At 34.5% G+C, this 15139-nt stretch overlaps 1 protein-coding gene across 2 annotated transcripts in view; it reads left to right on the forward strand.

Annotated features, from left to right (window-relative positions):
- LOC110100807 (calcium-transporting ATPase 3, endoplasmic reticulum-type) overlaps positions 1-15139 on the forward strand; it is a 137328-nt gene that overhangs the window by 67898 nt on the left and 54291 nt on the right. For both annotated transcript variants that reach the window (XR_003701198.1, XM_020828479.2), the window contains exons 20-23: positions 6807-6918; positions 11534-11632; positions 11710-11855; positions 13199-13256. Coding sequence is in view for 1 of the 2 variants with exons in the window: in XM_020828479.2 (XP_020684138.2) it covers positions 6807-6918; positions 11534-11632; positions 11710-11855; positions 13199-13256 (415 nt within the window). In the remaining variant the exon portion in view is untranslated. The remainder of the gene's footprint in view (positions 1-6806; positions 6919-11533; positions 11633-11709; positions 11856-13198; positions 13257-15139) is intronic.

Here is a 15139-nt window from a genome sequence, read left to right on the forward strand (position 1 = left end):
AAATGCATAAGACTATCAAACCGATGGTCCACCACTGCAAGACTGTCCAAATGCTTCCAAATCAACCAAGACACGACACCCTAAAGTTGCTTCACTGTTGAGAAGAAGGATACAGATGGAGTGGCACTTGCGGAGAGACGAAAGAGATTAGAAGCTCGAGAAGAAAGGGTGGAAAGAGCCCGCAAGATTTCCGGAGGGGATGAGAAAAGAAGGGTGGAAAGAGCCCGCAGGATTTCCGAATAAACCCGCAGGTTAATAGCAAACTATGCTCACAAATATCAACTGCTTTCCTTCTCAGCATCATCTCATTTTTATAGGCAAAGAAGGGGAAAGCCAAGAGTCACTTTAATTAATCTTCACAAGATCCCAAGCATAATGTATCATAGGTTTTCCAAATGCCCATTCGGAAATCAGCCCCTCATAAAACCAGAACAGGAATCAAAGGGGAAGTTCACGGAAACAAGGAGTCCATATCTCGGTAAGCAGGCAGCCCGCCAGAAATCAAAGCATCATATTCACGGGAAAATACATCCCAGCTCGGAAAAACAGAGGTCGGTTGGACTTCCAAGGGAAAAAGCACTCTATTATAAATTCTAATGCTTTGAATTCAGCCACCAATTAAAGAGCAAGCCACGGTTCTCCAAGAGACAAGAAGAAAAGGGGAAGGGGAAGGGATAAGGCCACTCCAAAAGTAAATCTTCTTAATGAGGTACCTTTTTAGATATTAATGAGCTACTAAACTCCAGCTTCAAGCAACTAAAAGAACAAGCTCAACGCCATGTGCTCCAAAACAGCCAACCCGAGAACCAACAGCTAACCCGTGAACCATCAGTGGCTAAGGACCAATCGAGCTAGCAAACCAAAGGTCTACCAAGCCTTATGCATAATCTACCATGATCATTGGATGCTTTCCCATCATTGGATAGCTAAAAAAGAAAAGAAAATAAAATAGAAAATAAAATATACTATTGTTCAAATAAAATAAAAAGTACAGAAATTCTTGATAACATCAAATTACATGTCTTATAATCACTTTTAAAAAAAACCAAGCCTTCTCTCAAAGCCTCTTAAATGTGTATTTGTGAGGACTCGAGAGTAGTTTCCTTGAGGTATATTTAATTTAATTTAATCAAAATTTCCCCAATGTTGTGTTAAGTTTCATTTAGATATCGTCGAGGCTTCCCATGGGCCTAATCTACCATAGTTCTCGCGATTAGAAATCTTGTTTAAGGATTTTGCATAGGCTGAATTTATGATCATATTTAATATTTATTTGTAAATTTGTTTACGTGTGGAATGAATGAGGTGATGGAGATAACCCAATCAAGATTTTATGGTTCATCATTCTTGGTACATCAATATTCCTAAATTGACAACATTAGATGACTATCAGCCATATTTTGTATGTGGAGCATAGTTTGTCTCAAGTATCTTGAGCTGATCTAGATGGATAAATATAGGTATACCAAATACATGCTTTTGAGATTAGCATTTACTCATTTAGAATTTTTAATTATAGTTTAGCTTTAGAAAATGTATCCAACTTATTAAGAGGTATTGGACACGATCAACAAGTGCTCAAAGGCATTCTGTAACCATCAGTTATTCATGAGTTTCTACTTGAATTAAAGAAGTATGCCTTAATACACATAAGATATGATTTGTGCAGTTTTAATTGGTGGATTTAATTTGATTGATAGGCTTGTTAACATGGGAGTTTTTTATTTGAGTTAAGTATGTCCTAGTACAAATAAGATTTGATTTGATTGATAGATTTGTTAACATGAAAGTTTATTTGACTTTTAGTTGGATTTAATATTTTTGGTGGTTCCTATATTAATTGGGATGAATTTAATCTATTAAGAAATAGAAGGAAATTCCAATGATGGGTTTTATGGCCATTCCCTAAGGGTATGGTTGATTGAGCAGGACTTGTTCGGATTTTAAAAAGTATATATAGATGTGTATTCAACCTTACCTTATGGGCAAGATGGCTTGATTGGCTAAACTTTTTTTTTATTTTTGGATGTAAAATGTATTTTGATGCCTATATTCAGGCGATGACTCACTAAGATCTTTGGATCAACTGGAGATGATCAGACTAACTTCGGCATTTGACTTGTTTGCGTGATCAACTGAGCTCATATTTAATGTATGAGAATTGATTTCTTGGGGAATTAGTGTCAGTTGGGCCTTGCAATGTCTTTTCTATGAGTTTGCCTCTGTACGTGGCATTATGGATATTCAAGATTACTTGGGATATATTGGTCATTGGAGTCTCAGACATAAATTTTTATTAGTTTCAAAGTTCAAGGTGCATTATTAGCACACATTTTTTTTAGGTGTAGGTATGCTTACTAATGCACTTGAAGACGAATGCATGAGTTATTTCTAAACATGTATTTCATAGTATTTCCCTATTATTCAAACATATGTAGGAGCTTTTGGTGCTTAAGAGGCTTCTGGATATATTGGCACATTTCTTAATGCACATGCATGATTATTAATGAATTGACAGTTCAATCTCCTTTTTCGATCCAAATCCATCTTGATTTAAAATTTTGTTTTGGTAGATAGTTTGGTCTCTTTTCGATTTATGACTATGATTCGCTCTTTGATTTTGTTTTTGCATCAACTTATGCTTACACCATATTTTTAATTTTAATATGTACAAATGTTATTGATTAACCATTTCGCTTATTAAATAGCTCATTCAAAATTTGATTAGTCAATAAGTTTTTTGAGATATTTTTTATAGATCTTTGTACTCATTTCTATTAATTAATTAATTATTGTCACACCCCGGTTCCGGAAGGTGGTATACCCGACAACATGGAACTTTATAAGGGATAGAAAGATCTGCTTTGTATTTACAAAGAGAAACAAGCATATATAAGTGATACAATATTATATATATATATATATATATAACTAGTACATCTGAATAACAATAGCTCTAAAACTGTAAAACAAGCACAGAGGAATGTAAATAGAGCAGAAAGCAGAAAAGAAACTACCAAACCCTCAATCAGAATAAAATAAAATATTACAAAAATATAAAAATACAAAAAAATAGACTACTGCTTCTGAGGCGACGGTCTGCCAAACACATTTGCTAGAACTGCTATAAAAAGAGACAATAGGTGATCCTATCTATTAAGGCATAATCGACAATGAAATGGTGCATGCAGTATAAACTATAAAAAAAGTAGAAGTAGCAATCTATAGTCACCAAAACAAAGTAGCACTAACATATGTCATGCTTGCTTCAACAAAATTTTAATATGCTAATGCTATTATTGTATATGCCCAACTACTATCAATGTAAGTTATTTTAATGCTCATAATTGCAACCACACTAGGTATCATCATTCCTCAAAATAATGTATCAATCATTTATTGTTTCCTATTCATGTCCACTTATATTTTCTTATATTTATACCAATGTTTAAAATTGCGTATTGGGTATTGAGGCATTTTTCATTCGTGAGGCGAGGTGTAAGCCTCAAGGCGTTTTGAGGCGTAAGCCTCATGATCAAAAGATTGCGTAAACATAAAATGATAAATTTGTTATATACTAATGAGTGAATAATATAAAGCATAAAAAAGCATAAGATATGAAGTGAAATCAAAATATCTCAATAATAAGACAACATGAAATATAGTTCAACTCAAAATTCTATCTTTATGAAATCCCAGTATTATTTTCATTAACAGATAATTCCGATTTCCAAAAATAAATAGCAATGACATATCACATAAGAACTCATAAGTCATCAGCACTGTCATCACTAAGAGGTTCTTCATTTGAATCATCATTATGGTGAACTGCTCTCTCCCCTTCCTCCTCTCCTATAGAGTCCAATGTTGGGTATTTACTTCAAGATTTATGTAAGTTTTAATATATATATAGCGTGAGGCGTAAGCCTCATGCCAGCGAGGCGAGGCGGGCCTCAATTGAGTTGAGGCGCAAGCCTCATAAAAAAATTCAAGGCGTAAGCATCGAGGCATTTTTTACTAGAACTGCGCAAAGGCGGGCCTCAAGACGAGCCTCATATTGCGCAATTTTAAACCATGATTTATACATATATATCTATTGGCAGTTTACCATAACCAACAAACATTATATAAATTAGCATGTCAAATATGATTTATATAATTATTATGAATTTCAAGAAGGAGATTCATTTTAGTAGAACTAAAAATGCATGCATTTAAATTTTCAAACACTTGAATTTAACTTACATGAATAAGAACCAGTGAACAATAAATCAAGACAAAGTTAATTCTATCACATGTTGATTCATTATGAACGATAGCGAAGAGTTACTACATGTGTGATCATGTTGAAAAATTTAATATGGGACTAACAATCTAAATAATTATAAAAGAATCTAATACAAATAGCACATATTATTCCCTTAACAAATATGAGAATGTTTAGACCAAATTAAATAATAGTTATTCACCTCTATGCGAGCAACACGAAACTCTAAGTCAAAAGATAATCAATTGATAACACTACTTGGGCAATGACTCAGAGATTCTACAAACAAGAAGCATGTTGAAAGACTTAGGCTTCCTCCCAAAGCAATCTAACTAATTAGAAAAAAATGGTAAGAATAAATAAAATTCCCACCAATTAAACCAGTTAGATGATATAAGAGAAGACATGATTATATAATTTGATAAACATTAAGAAAATAAAAGAGAGGGAGGAGAGAAGAGAAGATGAAGGAGCTTCCTATTGAAAGAGAGAAGGAAAATTTGAAGAAGATGCTTGCTGATTTTGTCAAATAATCAAATGTCGGTTGTGTGGAAGAAAAGAGAGAGGCTTGGTGGTTGTAGAGAGGCAAGGGAAGGAGAATAAGCAATGTTGTAGCCTCCAACCTTCTCAAATCAAGAAGAGAAGGTAGGTGAGCGGGAAAAGTCATGCAAAATAGGAGAAAATTGTGTGATTAATGCAATTTGAGAGAGTAAGATTGAAGAAAAGAGGAAGGAGGCTCGCGTGCTGCTTGGTTCGTGCGCAAGGAGGAGGTGGTTTGCTCATGCGGTTCGCTTGCGTGCGAGAGATAAAGGCTTTGGTTCATGCGTGATAGGGGCTGAAGGATTCGGCGGGCTGCTCGCCTGATCTTGGACCTTGACTTGTTGAACCGGTTCGGGAATAAAAATTATAGATTTAATTCTAACTCAATAAATTGTTAAAATTTAATAGGTGTTTTAGAACAACCAATATAATCATGAAATCAAGACTAGTTAAAGAACATTTTCCTTTAATGTTCAAAGGATTTTTCATGTAAAGATGGCTACGAGGCATGCTGTAGCCCATCTCATAGTTGAACTTGACTTAATTTACAACAGAAAAAAGGCTATTTGACACAACCGTACAACAATCATAGTGGGGTGTGATGCGATTATGCCATGGAGATTCAAGGGATAAAAATATTAATGTTGTATATTTGTTAGTATGAAATGCTAGAAATGGCTAATGCATCGAGATTGCAAACTAATATCTAATATTGACTTTTGTTAATTTTTTAAATTCAATTAGGCAAATAGGAATGCCTCGATAAATGTTAGTGGACCCTAGTGTGGCTTACACAATGGGAAATGCTACATGACGGTCCTTGGCAAATCAGATGTTGGGGTGCAGTGCAATTTATGTAGTAGAAGTTTAAAAGTGCGATATGTTTTGAGTTTGCAAATGAAAATATCTTCCCATTTCATTGTGTAAAGAATGCTATGAAGCTTGACAATTTTTATAATGCTGTGAGCATCGGGATTGTGCTGGAGAGAGTTGCAAATGTGAGAGAATCGAGAGAAGAGAGCAAGTGAATATGGGAGAGTTTTGGTGTCTTTTGGCCTTCCTCTTCCCCTTAATTAATTGGTTTAATTAAGGTATTATGTGGCTGTTTGTCTCCCCTTTCTCTCCTATAAATATGTAGTGTTTTTGTCAAAAAAAGGGTGGTTATAATGTGATTTTTGGACAGCAAAACCTGAGGGTTTTTCTTGGAAGAGCTTGTGAGCTTGTTCCACTTCTTCCTCTACTTTTTGGGAAAGTTTGCGAGCTTGTCCTCCCTTTCATCTAAGGCTTTTTATCTCCTTCTTCTATCCGCAAGTTCGACTCCACTTGTATCCTTCTTCTCAAACGATGAAAATGCAACTTTAGGTGTTTTATGGTTGTTAAAAGTTGTAAGGTAATTGTTTATGTTTGTGTTTGTAAGTGTCAAAGTTTGTAAGAGTCTTTTATCTTATAAAAAGTTATATTTTGTCGTATTTTTGTCTTTTGGGGTATATTTGTGTAATTTTCTATTTTCTAGGAAGGTCTTTATTTTGCTTGCAAAAATTAGGAGAAATCCTAATTTTTGCTTGCATCAAATTGTCAATGTGTTTTCTAACTTGGCTGCTAGAGCTTGTTGAATTTTTAGCATCTATGTTAATGAACAGAGATATTATGTTTATGATGCCTTATGAATCTTTGTATCTTATACCAGTAGGATTAAATGTATGTTAAATTCAATCGGCATATTTTGTTATTTATTCAAGTTAAAATTCTATTTAATTTTGTGAAGGCGTTATGTTGTCTATATGGTTTTTAGATGTCTTGCTCAAAAGTTATCTGTCGCATAATACAAATTCAAAGGATATACTTGTTGAAAAATGTTTTCTCGGATGAGAAAAAAATTACTGATTTGTCCTGTTTGTTGTCAGAAGGGTTCACAAACCTTGTATGGAATTCAAAAAGTTTGCACGCTACTATTGATATGCTTTTTTTTTTTTAATCCCTCTTCTATTTTTATGATCAGTTTTGCAGGTAAAGAGACTCTTAGATGTTTAGCTTTGGCATTAAAACGCATGCCAACTGGTCAGCAGATGCTTAGCTATGAGGATGAGGCAAATCTTACTTTCATTGGATTGGTATGACATCTTATGTTCTTTGTTGCTTATTAGTATGTATTCTTTGATGAGCTTTTTGGAGGGGCGTAGCTTTTTGTTCACTTTAATTTGATTTTCACTTGCTTTACTACAGATTTTACTTCTGCTCTACCTCTAGATCATATTTACGTAGATACGAAATACTTGGTTGAAGATTTAAATGACTATTGGCTTCAAGCCATGTATTATAGTAACTAGTCTTAATGTTTATGCAGTATGATTCACCTTGTTCAAGTATTTGGTACTATTTTGTTTATCACTTTTGTCATTTTTTAGAGCTTCAGCTTTCTAGGAGGAACAATAAATCTTGAAATATGATGTTACAATGTTTAATGAGAAGATGCAACGTTTGTAAAGATGAGCTAATTAAAATGGATAATTAGTATCTAAACAGAATACCAACTATGTCATGCTTAAATTTGAACATCCTCTGCGTGCTTTTTGCTAACAACAATGTTGAGAGTATTTTGACCTTATTGTTTGTGTAAACTTCTTGAAAGCTGTTGTGATTGGTCGCTATTGTATTGCGCTGTAAAAAATTTAAATGCACTGGACGAAGTATGATATCAACATATGCTAAAATGTTAAATGACAGAAAACGTGACAATAAACCCACTAGCAGTTTTGACCTATACTATTAAACAGACTTAAGTCAACCCCAGCACGAGATGAACTACAGAAGAATCATTAAACAATGGAAAAATGTTGTATTGCGCAACTCTAAGCCCAAAGTCCCTAAAGATAATTGGATGAATGACACATGATAAGTGTATGTCACATGTCATCCATCCAATGAACTGAAGACTTGTTTGGACTTGTTTTTGTGCACGGTAGTATTACTTTGAACAAAAAATGTGATTATAAACTTACCATTTTCTGTAATAATTATATAATTATAAGGTGAACTCTGGAATTTGTAAGTTAACTCTCAGGAATCAATATATTTGGAATATACTAGAATTAAGTATATTATGTGTATTGCTGCTAACACCAAATTGTCTTTATCTTACTTGAATATTTATTTAATATAGACAAGTAGAAAAGTATAAAAGCTATTTTGAATTTTATTACTTAATTATGTAGAAAATGTGGAAGTATATATAGATTTCTCAAAAAGTCTTATGATAGAAATAAATCAAAGCTATTTATAATCAATGATTTGGTCTTTCGAAATTTCGAGGGAGATGCGATCTAACTTTAATCAGATTTTTAAGAATGAAAGCCAAATGGAGGAAAATGTAGGTGCACTTGATTATGAGAAACTTAGAGATGCTCAAACTATCATATGTTGGGTTTTACATTTTAAAATTAAAATTTTGCTTGAGTTGATAAGTTTGATTTAGAAAGTTGGGGCTTGTATTCCAACAACATAGGTTGAAGGAAATGCCCGAAATGTGAGAACTTATGAGACGATTGGAGTAACATCACTTTAGGATCTTAGATCTAAGGTGAGAACTACTGAGGGGTAGTTCCTATAACATATATCTAACAAAATGTAAAGGACTTACAAACCTACACCTCACCTAAGGCCGAGTCAGCCTGATCTTCGGATTTACAACCCTGGCTGAAAAGGCCAGTCAATCAACTTAAACACTTTTAAAGTTATGCAGTCCGATCTCAATGCTTATGAATGATAAGAAAGTCTATTTTGATTTAGAAGACATGACTTACAACTTAGCTTTTAGGCCAAGATGCCTGATCGTGTGGGTATGCAAATGCTGACTCACTAAATACAAATATATTTGTTATCTAATCCTTAATGTGAGAGCTTTCTACATGAGATACACCGAGTTATGCATGATCATTTTAATTTTTTAATTGAAATTGTTTGAGTAAGCCATGCAATTTTTGATAAAAAGATACATGTTATCCTATGGTTGATTTTTTTTTAATTGATAGAAATCTTAATTTTATCCTAGGATCCTACTGAACAACATATTTTCTGGCCACCCTCAAGCAAAAGCAAGTGAGCAAACCTAGGAAAAAAATATGTATTTCTAATATACACTCAATAAACCAAATTTTAAAACCAGACCGGACCGGCCGGTTCGACCGGTTCAACCGTGAATCGGTCCGGCGGGCGGTCCTGTTTGATCTTAGAATCGGCTGTCTTCAAAACCGGTATAAAACCCGGTTGAACCGGGGAACCGCCGAACCGGGCGGCTTTTGAAGAACCGGACGGTTCTAAAATTCGCAAATATCAGCCGTCCATCCACGATCGAACGCGTGTGTGGGGAAGTTTGATTGCTATTCTCGCTGCCCTAATCGTAAGCTGCGTATTCTATTTCGAGTATTCGTCTCTTCGACGCCTACATGACTCCTCAATCCACAAGCGAAGCCGAAGGAATCCTCCAACCATCTTCGTTCATCCCAGCCGTCTTTCGCACTCCTCCGACCTCACAGCCGCCGGCGCATGACTTTCCGTGTGAATCCAATTCGTCGTCGTCGAGCTCCAGGTAAGCCATCGATTTTGTTTTTTATATTTTGATCGCGTTCATGTGTTTTCATTCAGTCGAACTAGGGCCTACGAACATTCCATTCGATTGGGAGTATACAGCTTGTGCTATCAAGAAGACAAGAAAGGGCGGATAGGATGTGGGAGATGAGCTGTTCATGACAATTTCCTTTGCCACTTGTTCATCCCTTTGCTAGCCGAAATATGAGAGATATGAGAGACAGAGAGGAAGCGATCTGGAGAATACTTTTTTTGTGTGAGATTGGGAGTTGCGACCTAGGGTTCATAGGTTCTTCTCTTTTTGAACTAACTGTTTACAGCTTTTCTACCTTATGAGTTAAATGGTTGCTAGAGTTCTTCTATATTAAGCTAGATGATTTCCTCTACTAATTGTGTTAACCAGTTAGAATTATAAATTTTATGTTGGCTAGATACATGTTTAACTTTGGAAATAGATTTGTGAGATGTAGGTTAGACTTTTTTTTCTAATATGCTTAGAAGAAATATCTTTACTCATGTGCAAGTTGAGCTTGTTGAAACTTTACCAAAATTGTTGATAAACCATCTTGCTCCGCAATCCTTTGTTTTTTGCAAGTTGAGCTTGTTGAAACTTTACTAATATTTATGTTATTTGATTAGTTTAATATGAAAATGGAATGTAGAGTGAAGTTATTAGAGGAAAATGTCTCATTTATTTTATAAATTTTAATAATATTATTATTTATTACGTCATCCGGTTCGACCGGTCGAACCGTGGACCTCTCATTCTTCCGATTCGTTGTCCGGTCCGGTTTTCAAAACCTTGCAATAAACAAATAAGCATATGTATATATAATCATATATATATATATATATATATATATATATATATATATATATATATCAATAAGAAAGTAAAGTAATGTCCAAATTATTATAATCATGAATGGAAGCTGAGTTGTTTGTCTTATACAACTTAGTTATATTTTTTACAGATTTAGCATGTGGGTCTTTAAGCTTTGGCTTTTAGATGCATCCAGATCTTCACTTAAGAGGTTTATCCTTCTGATTCATCTCACTTGTAACTGTATTCCATAGGCCTACTATTAAATACATTTGAAAAATAAAAGACTCAAACCCGCAAAATAGGGGATTAGAAAACATATAATATATGAAAGAAAAAACATTTTAGAAATACTTTGAACTTAAAGTGCCAAGCCATATTTCTATTCTATTGTTCATGCCTTTTGGGGGTTTTAAGTAGCACCTGTAAGTATGCATTTTTTATAATTATGATTTATTTATCTTCTTTTGGACATGATCACCTGAAAAAAAGCACTTATATCTTTATCCTTGCCACTTATGGGTTGCCCACGATGCATATAATCTCGTAGGAATCACACCAAATACAACAATCATATGCATAGAAAAGAAAAATCTTAATCTTAGCATGCCTAGGGGCAGTGCACCTAAATGTGTGCTAAATGTATGGTATGTCATGCTAAAAGTTGTGTCTTATTTTGTTGTGGAATAGAGACGTTTAATTTTAATCCAAGGGTGATTTCATTTCAAGGTATTTATTACATAAAATTTTTATTTAATTTTTAATTTTTATATTTAGGAGAGTTATGAAGAACCCATAGAGTAACTAATGTTTGTTTTGAGGCAAGCCTGCTACTCATAATTATCTAACATCCAATGATGTAGACATTCTATCTTTGGGGTAAAATGATTTATCATTGCATCAAAAGAAACTTAGATGATTTATAGGTATTCTTTTGAGTTATGGAAACCTTGCTTATTTATTTGGAAAAAAGATCAAAATGGCCCCTTAACTCTTTATGAAGGACCAAAATGATCCTAATTATATTAAATGACCTTTTTGGTCCTTCAAGTCTTTAAAGAGGAATCAAAAGTCTCATAGTTGGACTATTTTGATTCCTCTTTAAGTAGTTGAGGGACCAAAATTGTTCTTTACTATAGTTGGGGATTATTTTGATTTTTTATAAGAAATCGAGAGATCTTTTTAATCATTTTCTCTTATTTACTTTGTTATATGACATAAATTGACAGGATATTCTGTTTAAGGGTTAGTTTGGGTTAAATAAAAAATTATCTAAATGCTCGGTTTGATAAATTTCATGAATGGTCTTTTTTGTTAAGGTTGGGATGCTTGATCCACCGAGGGAGGAGGTAAGAAATGCTATGCTATCATGCATGCATGCTGGAATTCGGGTTATAGTTGTTACTGGTGATAACAAGGTCAGTTAAAACCGTGATCTGCTCCATTCATATTTATTTTTTGTGCACACGGAAGTTTATTATATTTTTAATTATAGTCTACAGCAGAATCTCTTTGTCGGCAAATTGGTGCTTTTGACCACTTGGATGATTTTAGCGGATACTCTTACACAGCCTCTGAATTTGAAGCTCTTTCTCCAATACAGCGAACATTAGCATTGCAACGAATGGTGCTTTTTACGAGGTAAGCCTTATTCTATTATATATACTTTCGAGATCCAAGTGTTTGCAGCCCCGACTGATTTGATAATGTGTCAGAATTTTGATGCTAACTTAGAGGCTACTTTCTTTATCATTTTGGCATTTGGCACGTTGGCAGTTTCTCATTACCTTGGAAGAATACATTCAATCCCTTTACGAGAATCGTAGATGATGATGCTGCACTAAAAGAACAAGCACCATAAAGGGTTGCTGAATAGAGAATCTATTCGTTATTTTGGATACGTTTCAATAAGATGCATGATGTTCTTTACTCTGAACAAAGTTAGCGAAAGCTCTCCAGTTTTTGGGTTAGCTTTGAACAATTCTGTAAAAAAAGAACATAACAGATGCATTTATTGGTTGAAGTCCATTGAAGAAATACATCAAATTAATTATCCCAATTTCAAACAGCTAAATTTATGCTTAACAGAGGGTTGAGATCAAAATTTACATATTTTTAATGCTACCAGAACTGCTAGGCTTTTTTGACGTAGCGGGAGAATGATTTGATGCAACAAACGCAAAGAAAATAAGTGCAGCGGTTGGGATCAGTGTCCAGCAGGTCTGGTCTTTTGCATTCATATTCATATTTTTTTCAGCAATTAATGTAAAAATATCATCGTCAGTTTTTGCTTTGATTTTCGATGATTTGGGAGCTGGCTTTCGAGGGGAGATGATGGCAAATATGTTGGTTGTTGGCTGAAATGGGGTAAGACGAAATTAAGAAGCAGAGAAGTGGAGAGGAGAGAGTCAGTGGATGATACAGAGTTGGGGAGCTGAGCCCAGAAAACCATGAAGAGGAAAGCCAAGCCAGGGTACTGGGAAATGAGGCACGGGCGGATTATAAGAGAGCAGTTTGAGCTGTGAGAAATTAATACGCAGAGAGAGGGTGGTGGCAGAGAAGATGAAGATGAAAGATTGCGAGGGAAAGGGATTTATTGTGGGATATGGAGGCTAAGGGGATTTCTGAGAACCGCCTGTGCAGAAAATCCAAATATTAGTTAGTTCAATAATTCATTATTGTTGTAAAAAAGAGCCATAGAGAGAATCAAGAAAATGGTTAGAACAAATTCACTCGATAATTTAAGGCGTTATCATTAAAAAGATAAACTTTCAACAGTAAAATCATTAAAGAGAATAATTAAACTGTTCCATGTTACTCCAATTTAGTAAAAAAAGTTAATATCACTGTCAACATTACATAGCTATTATAGCTACTCTCTGTATAGCTATTATAGTATTTAGGATAGTATCTTAAGGTAGTTCTCTATACCTCTTCTGTTATATATCTACTATACCATATTATTGTAACTTTATTGCTTGCAGGGTCGAACCTTTTCATAAAAAGATGCTCGTGGAGGCCTTGCAAAACCAAAATGAAGTGGTAGGCCTTTTATGATTTGGTTTTTATGTTTCGATGCTTATTTTTATGTAGATTTTAATCTGATCATTGCACATTGTCCTTTTAATTACTAGTGCTAGTAACTTCCTATGGTTCTTTTGACCTGTGTTCGTTCACATCTTTATGCTTATGTATTAAAAAGAATGCATATGTGCACAACACACATTCATGCAAGCATACACTCATAGGCATACTTAGCATGTACATCTGTTGGCCTATATGCTTTTTTAAGAATAATATTGTAATCAAATAATGAAATAAGTACACATTAATTAATTTCTTGGAATTGCTAAGTTAAAGTGAAGAACAAAGGTAAAACTCAAAACAATATGATGATAAAGTAGAAATTATCCATCTAATTGGTGAAAACATCATCAAAAGCTTTCTTTTGAGGCTCTTGTTTGTAACCTTATGAATATTGAAGATTGACGGTAAATTTTTTGCTTATTTGTTCTGATGTAAAACGTAAATGCCATTTACTTGCCTAGGTGACAAGATTAATTAAATCCCAAATCAATTTGGGAGAGAGAGAATGAAAATATGAAATTAAATTTCAGATTAAGTGGAATTGGCGGGATGAATTTGAATTTAAATTCAAATTTAATAGGGAGAATTAAATTGGATGAGAGGGAATTGTGGGAGGTAATTAGGGAGGCTTAATGAGCGGGGCTATTAATGAGGTAGGAGAGAGATTATGCCTAATGAGGGGGCCGGCCACATAGAGAGAGGGAGGAGATTATTTGTCATAAGTAGAGTGGGGCCCACATTACTAATTAAAGATTTAATAAAATCTGAATTAAAATTCAGATTTTGAAAGAAAGGAAAGTTTCCAATAATGGGGCTATCAATTAGAATTAATTTGAATTTCAAATTCAAATTGACATCCAATTAATATGAAAGCCTTAAATCAATGAACTATTTTAGGAAAGTCTTCAATGCCTCTTGGAAACAAATTTGAATTTCAAATTTGAAATTTTCAAGAGGGAGGTCGGTGGCTTGGCCCTCCCAAGGAGGCCGGCGGAGCCGCCGGTGGTGGGATTGGCCTGGGGTGGCCGGCGGTGGACTTATTGGGGCCGGTGGAGGGGATTTGGGAGGAAGAGAGTTTGTTTAGGTAGAGAAGAAATAAATTGGGTTTAGGAAAAAGAAAATTCGGAGCTACACACCTCGTGCAACACCTCCAATAGAACTCACAAAGAGATTTACAAGCGCCACTTCTTCAAGAACTCACAAAGAGATCTTGGGAATCTCGGAACTCACAAAGAGATCCTTCCACTTCCTCAAGAACTCACAAAGAGATCTTGGAAATCTCGGAACTCACAAAGAGATCCTTCTCCTCTCATCAACTCACTAAGAGATCAAACAAGTAGAATAAAATTTTATTATCAATTCATCATCCAATTACACAAGAAAGGGCCTCTATATATAGGCCTAAGAAACTAAAATAAGACACATATGCCCCTAAGGCTTACATAAGACGACCCTCTTAAGTGAGGGTAAAAATGGAAAATTCATAATAAAAATTTAAAAACTAGAAACAAAATATAAGATAACGTGGGACGATGACAGCCGTTGATCTTCAGCTCCTCGGATAGCCATGGACGGTTGGATGTCCGCATCATGTTCCCCCTCCTGGAAAACATGATATGAAATCTTTTATCTACTTCGGTTTTAATTGAAGGTAAACTAACGCCTGACTCAAAAAAATGTTCAATTGAAACATTTGTAATATCGCACTTAAAAGCATATAAGGTTATGATATCCTCGTCAGTGCTAGGCACAGCATTGGGAGGGTTTGAAGGCTTTGATTCCATAAATCTATTATGTGTTTATTCCAAATATTATGTGCATGTATAAACTAAAGTGGG

The sequence above is a fragment of the Dendrobium catenatum genome, unplaced genomic scaffold (genome assembly GCF_001605985.2).
Source record: "Dendrobium catenatum unplaced genomic scaffold, ASM160598v2 fragScaff_scaffold_716, whole genome shotgun sequence".
NCBI classification, from domain to species: Eukaryota; Viridiplantae; Streptophyta; class Magnoliopsida; order Asparagales; family Orchidaceae; genus Dendrobium; species Dendrobium catenatum.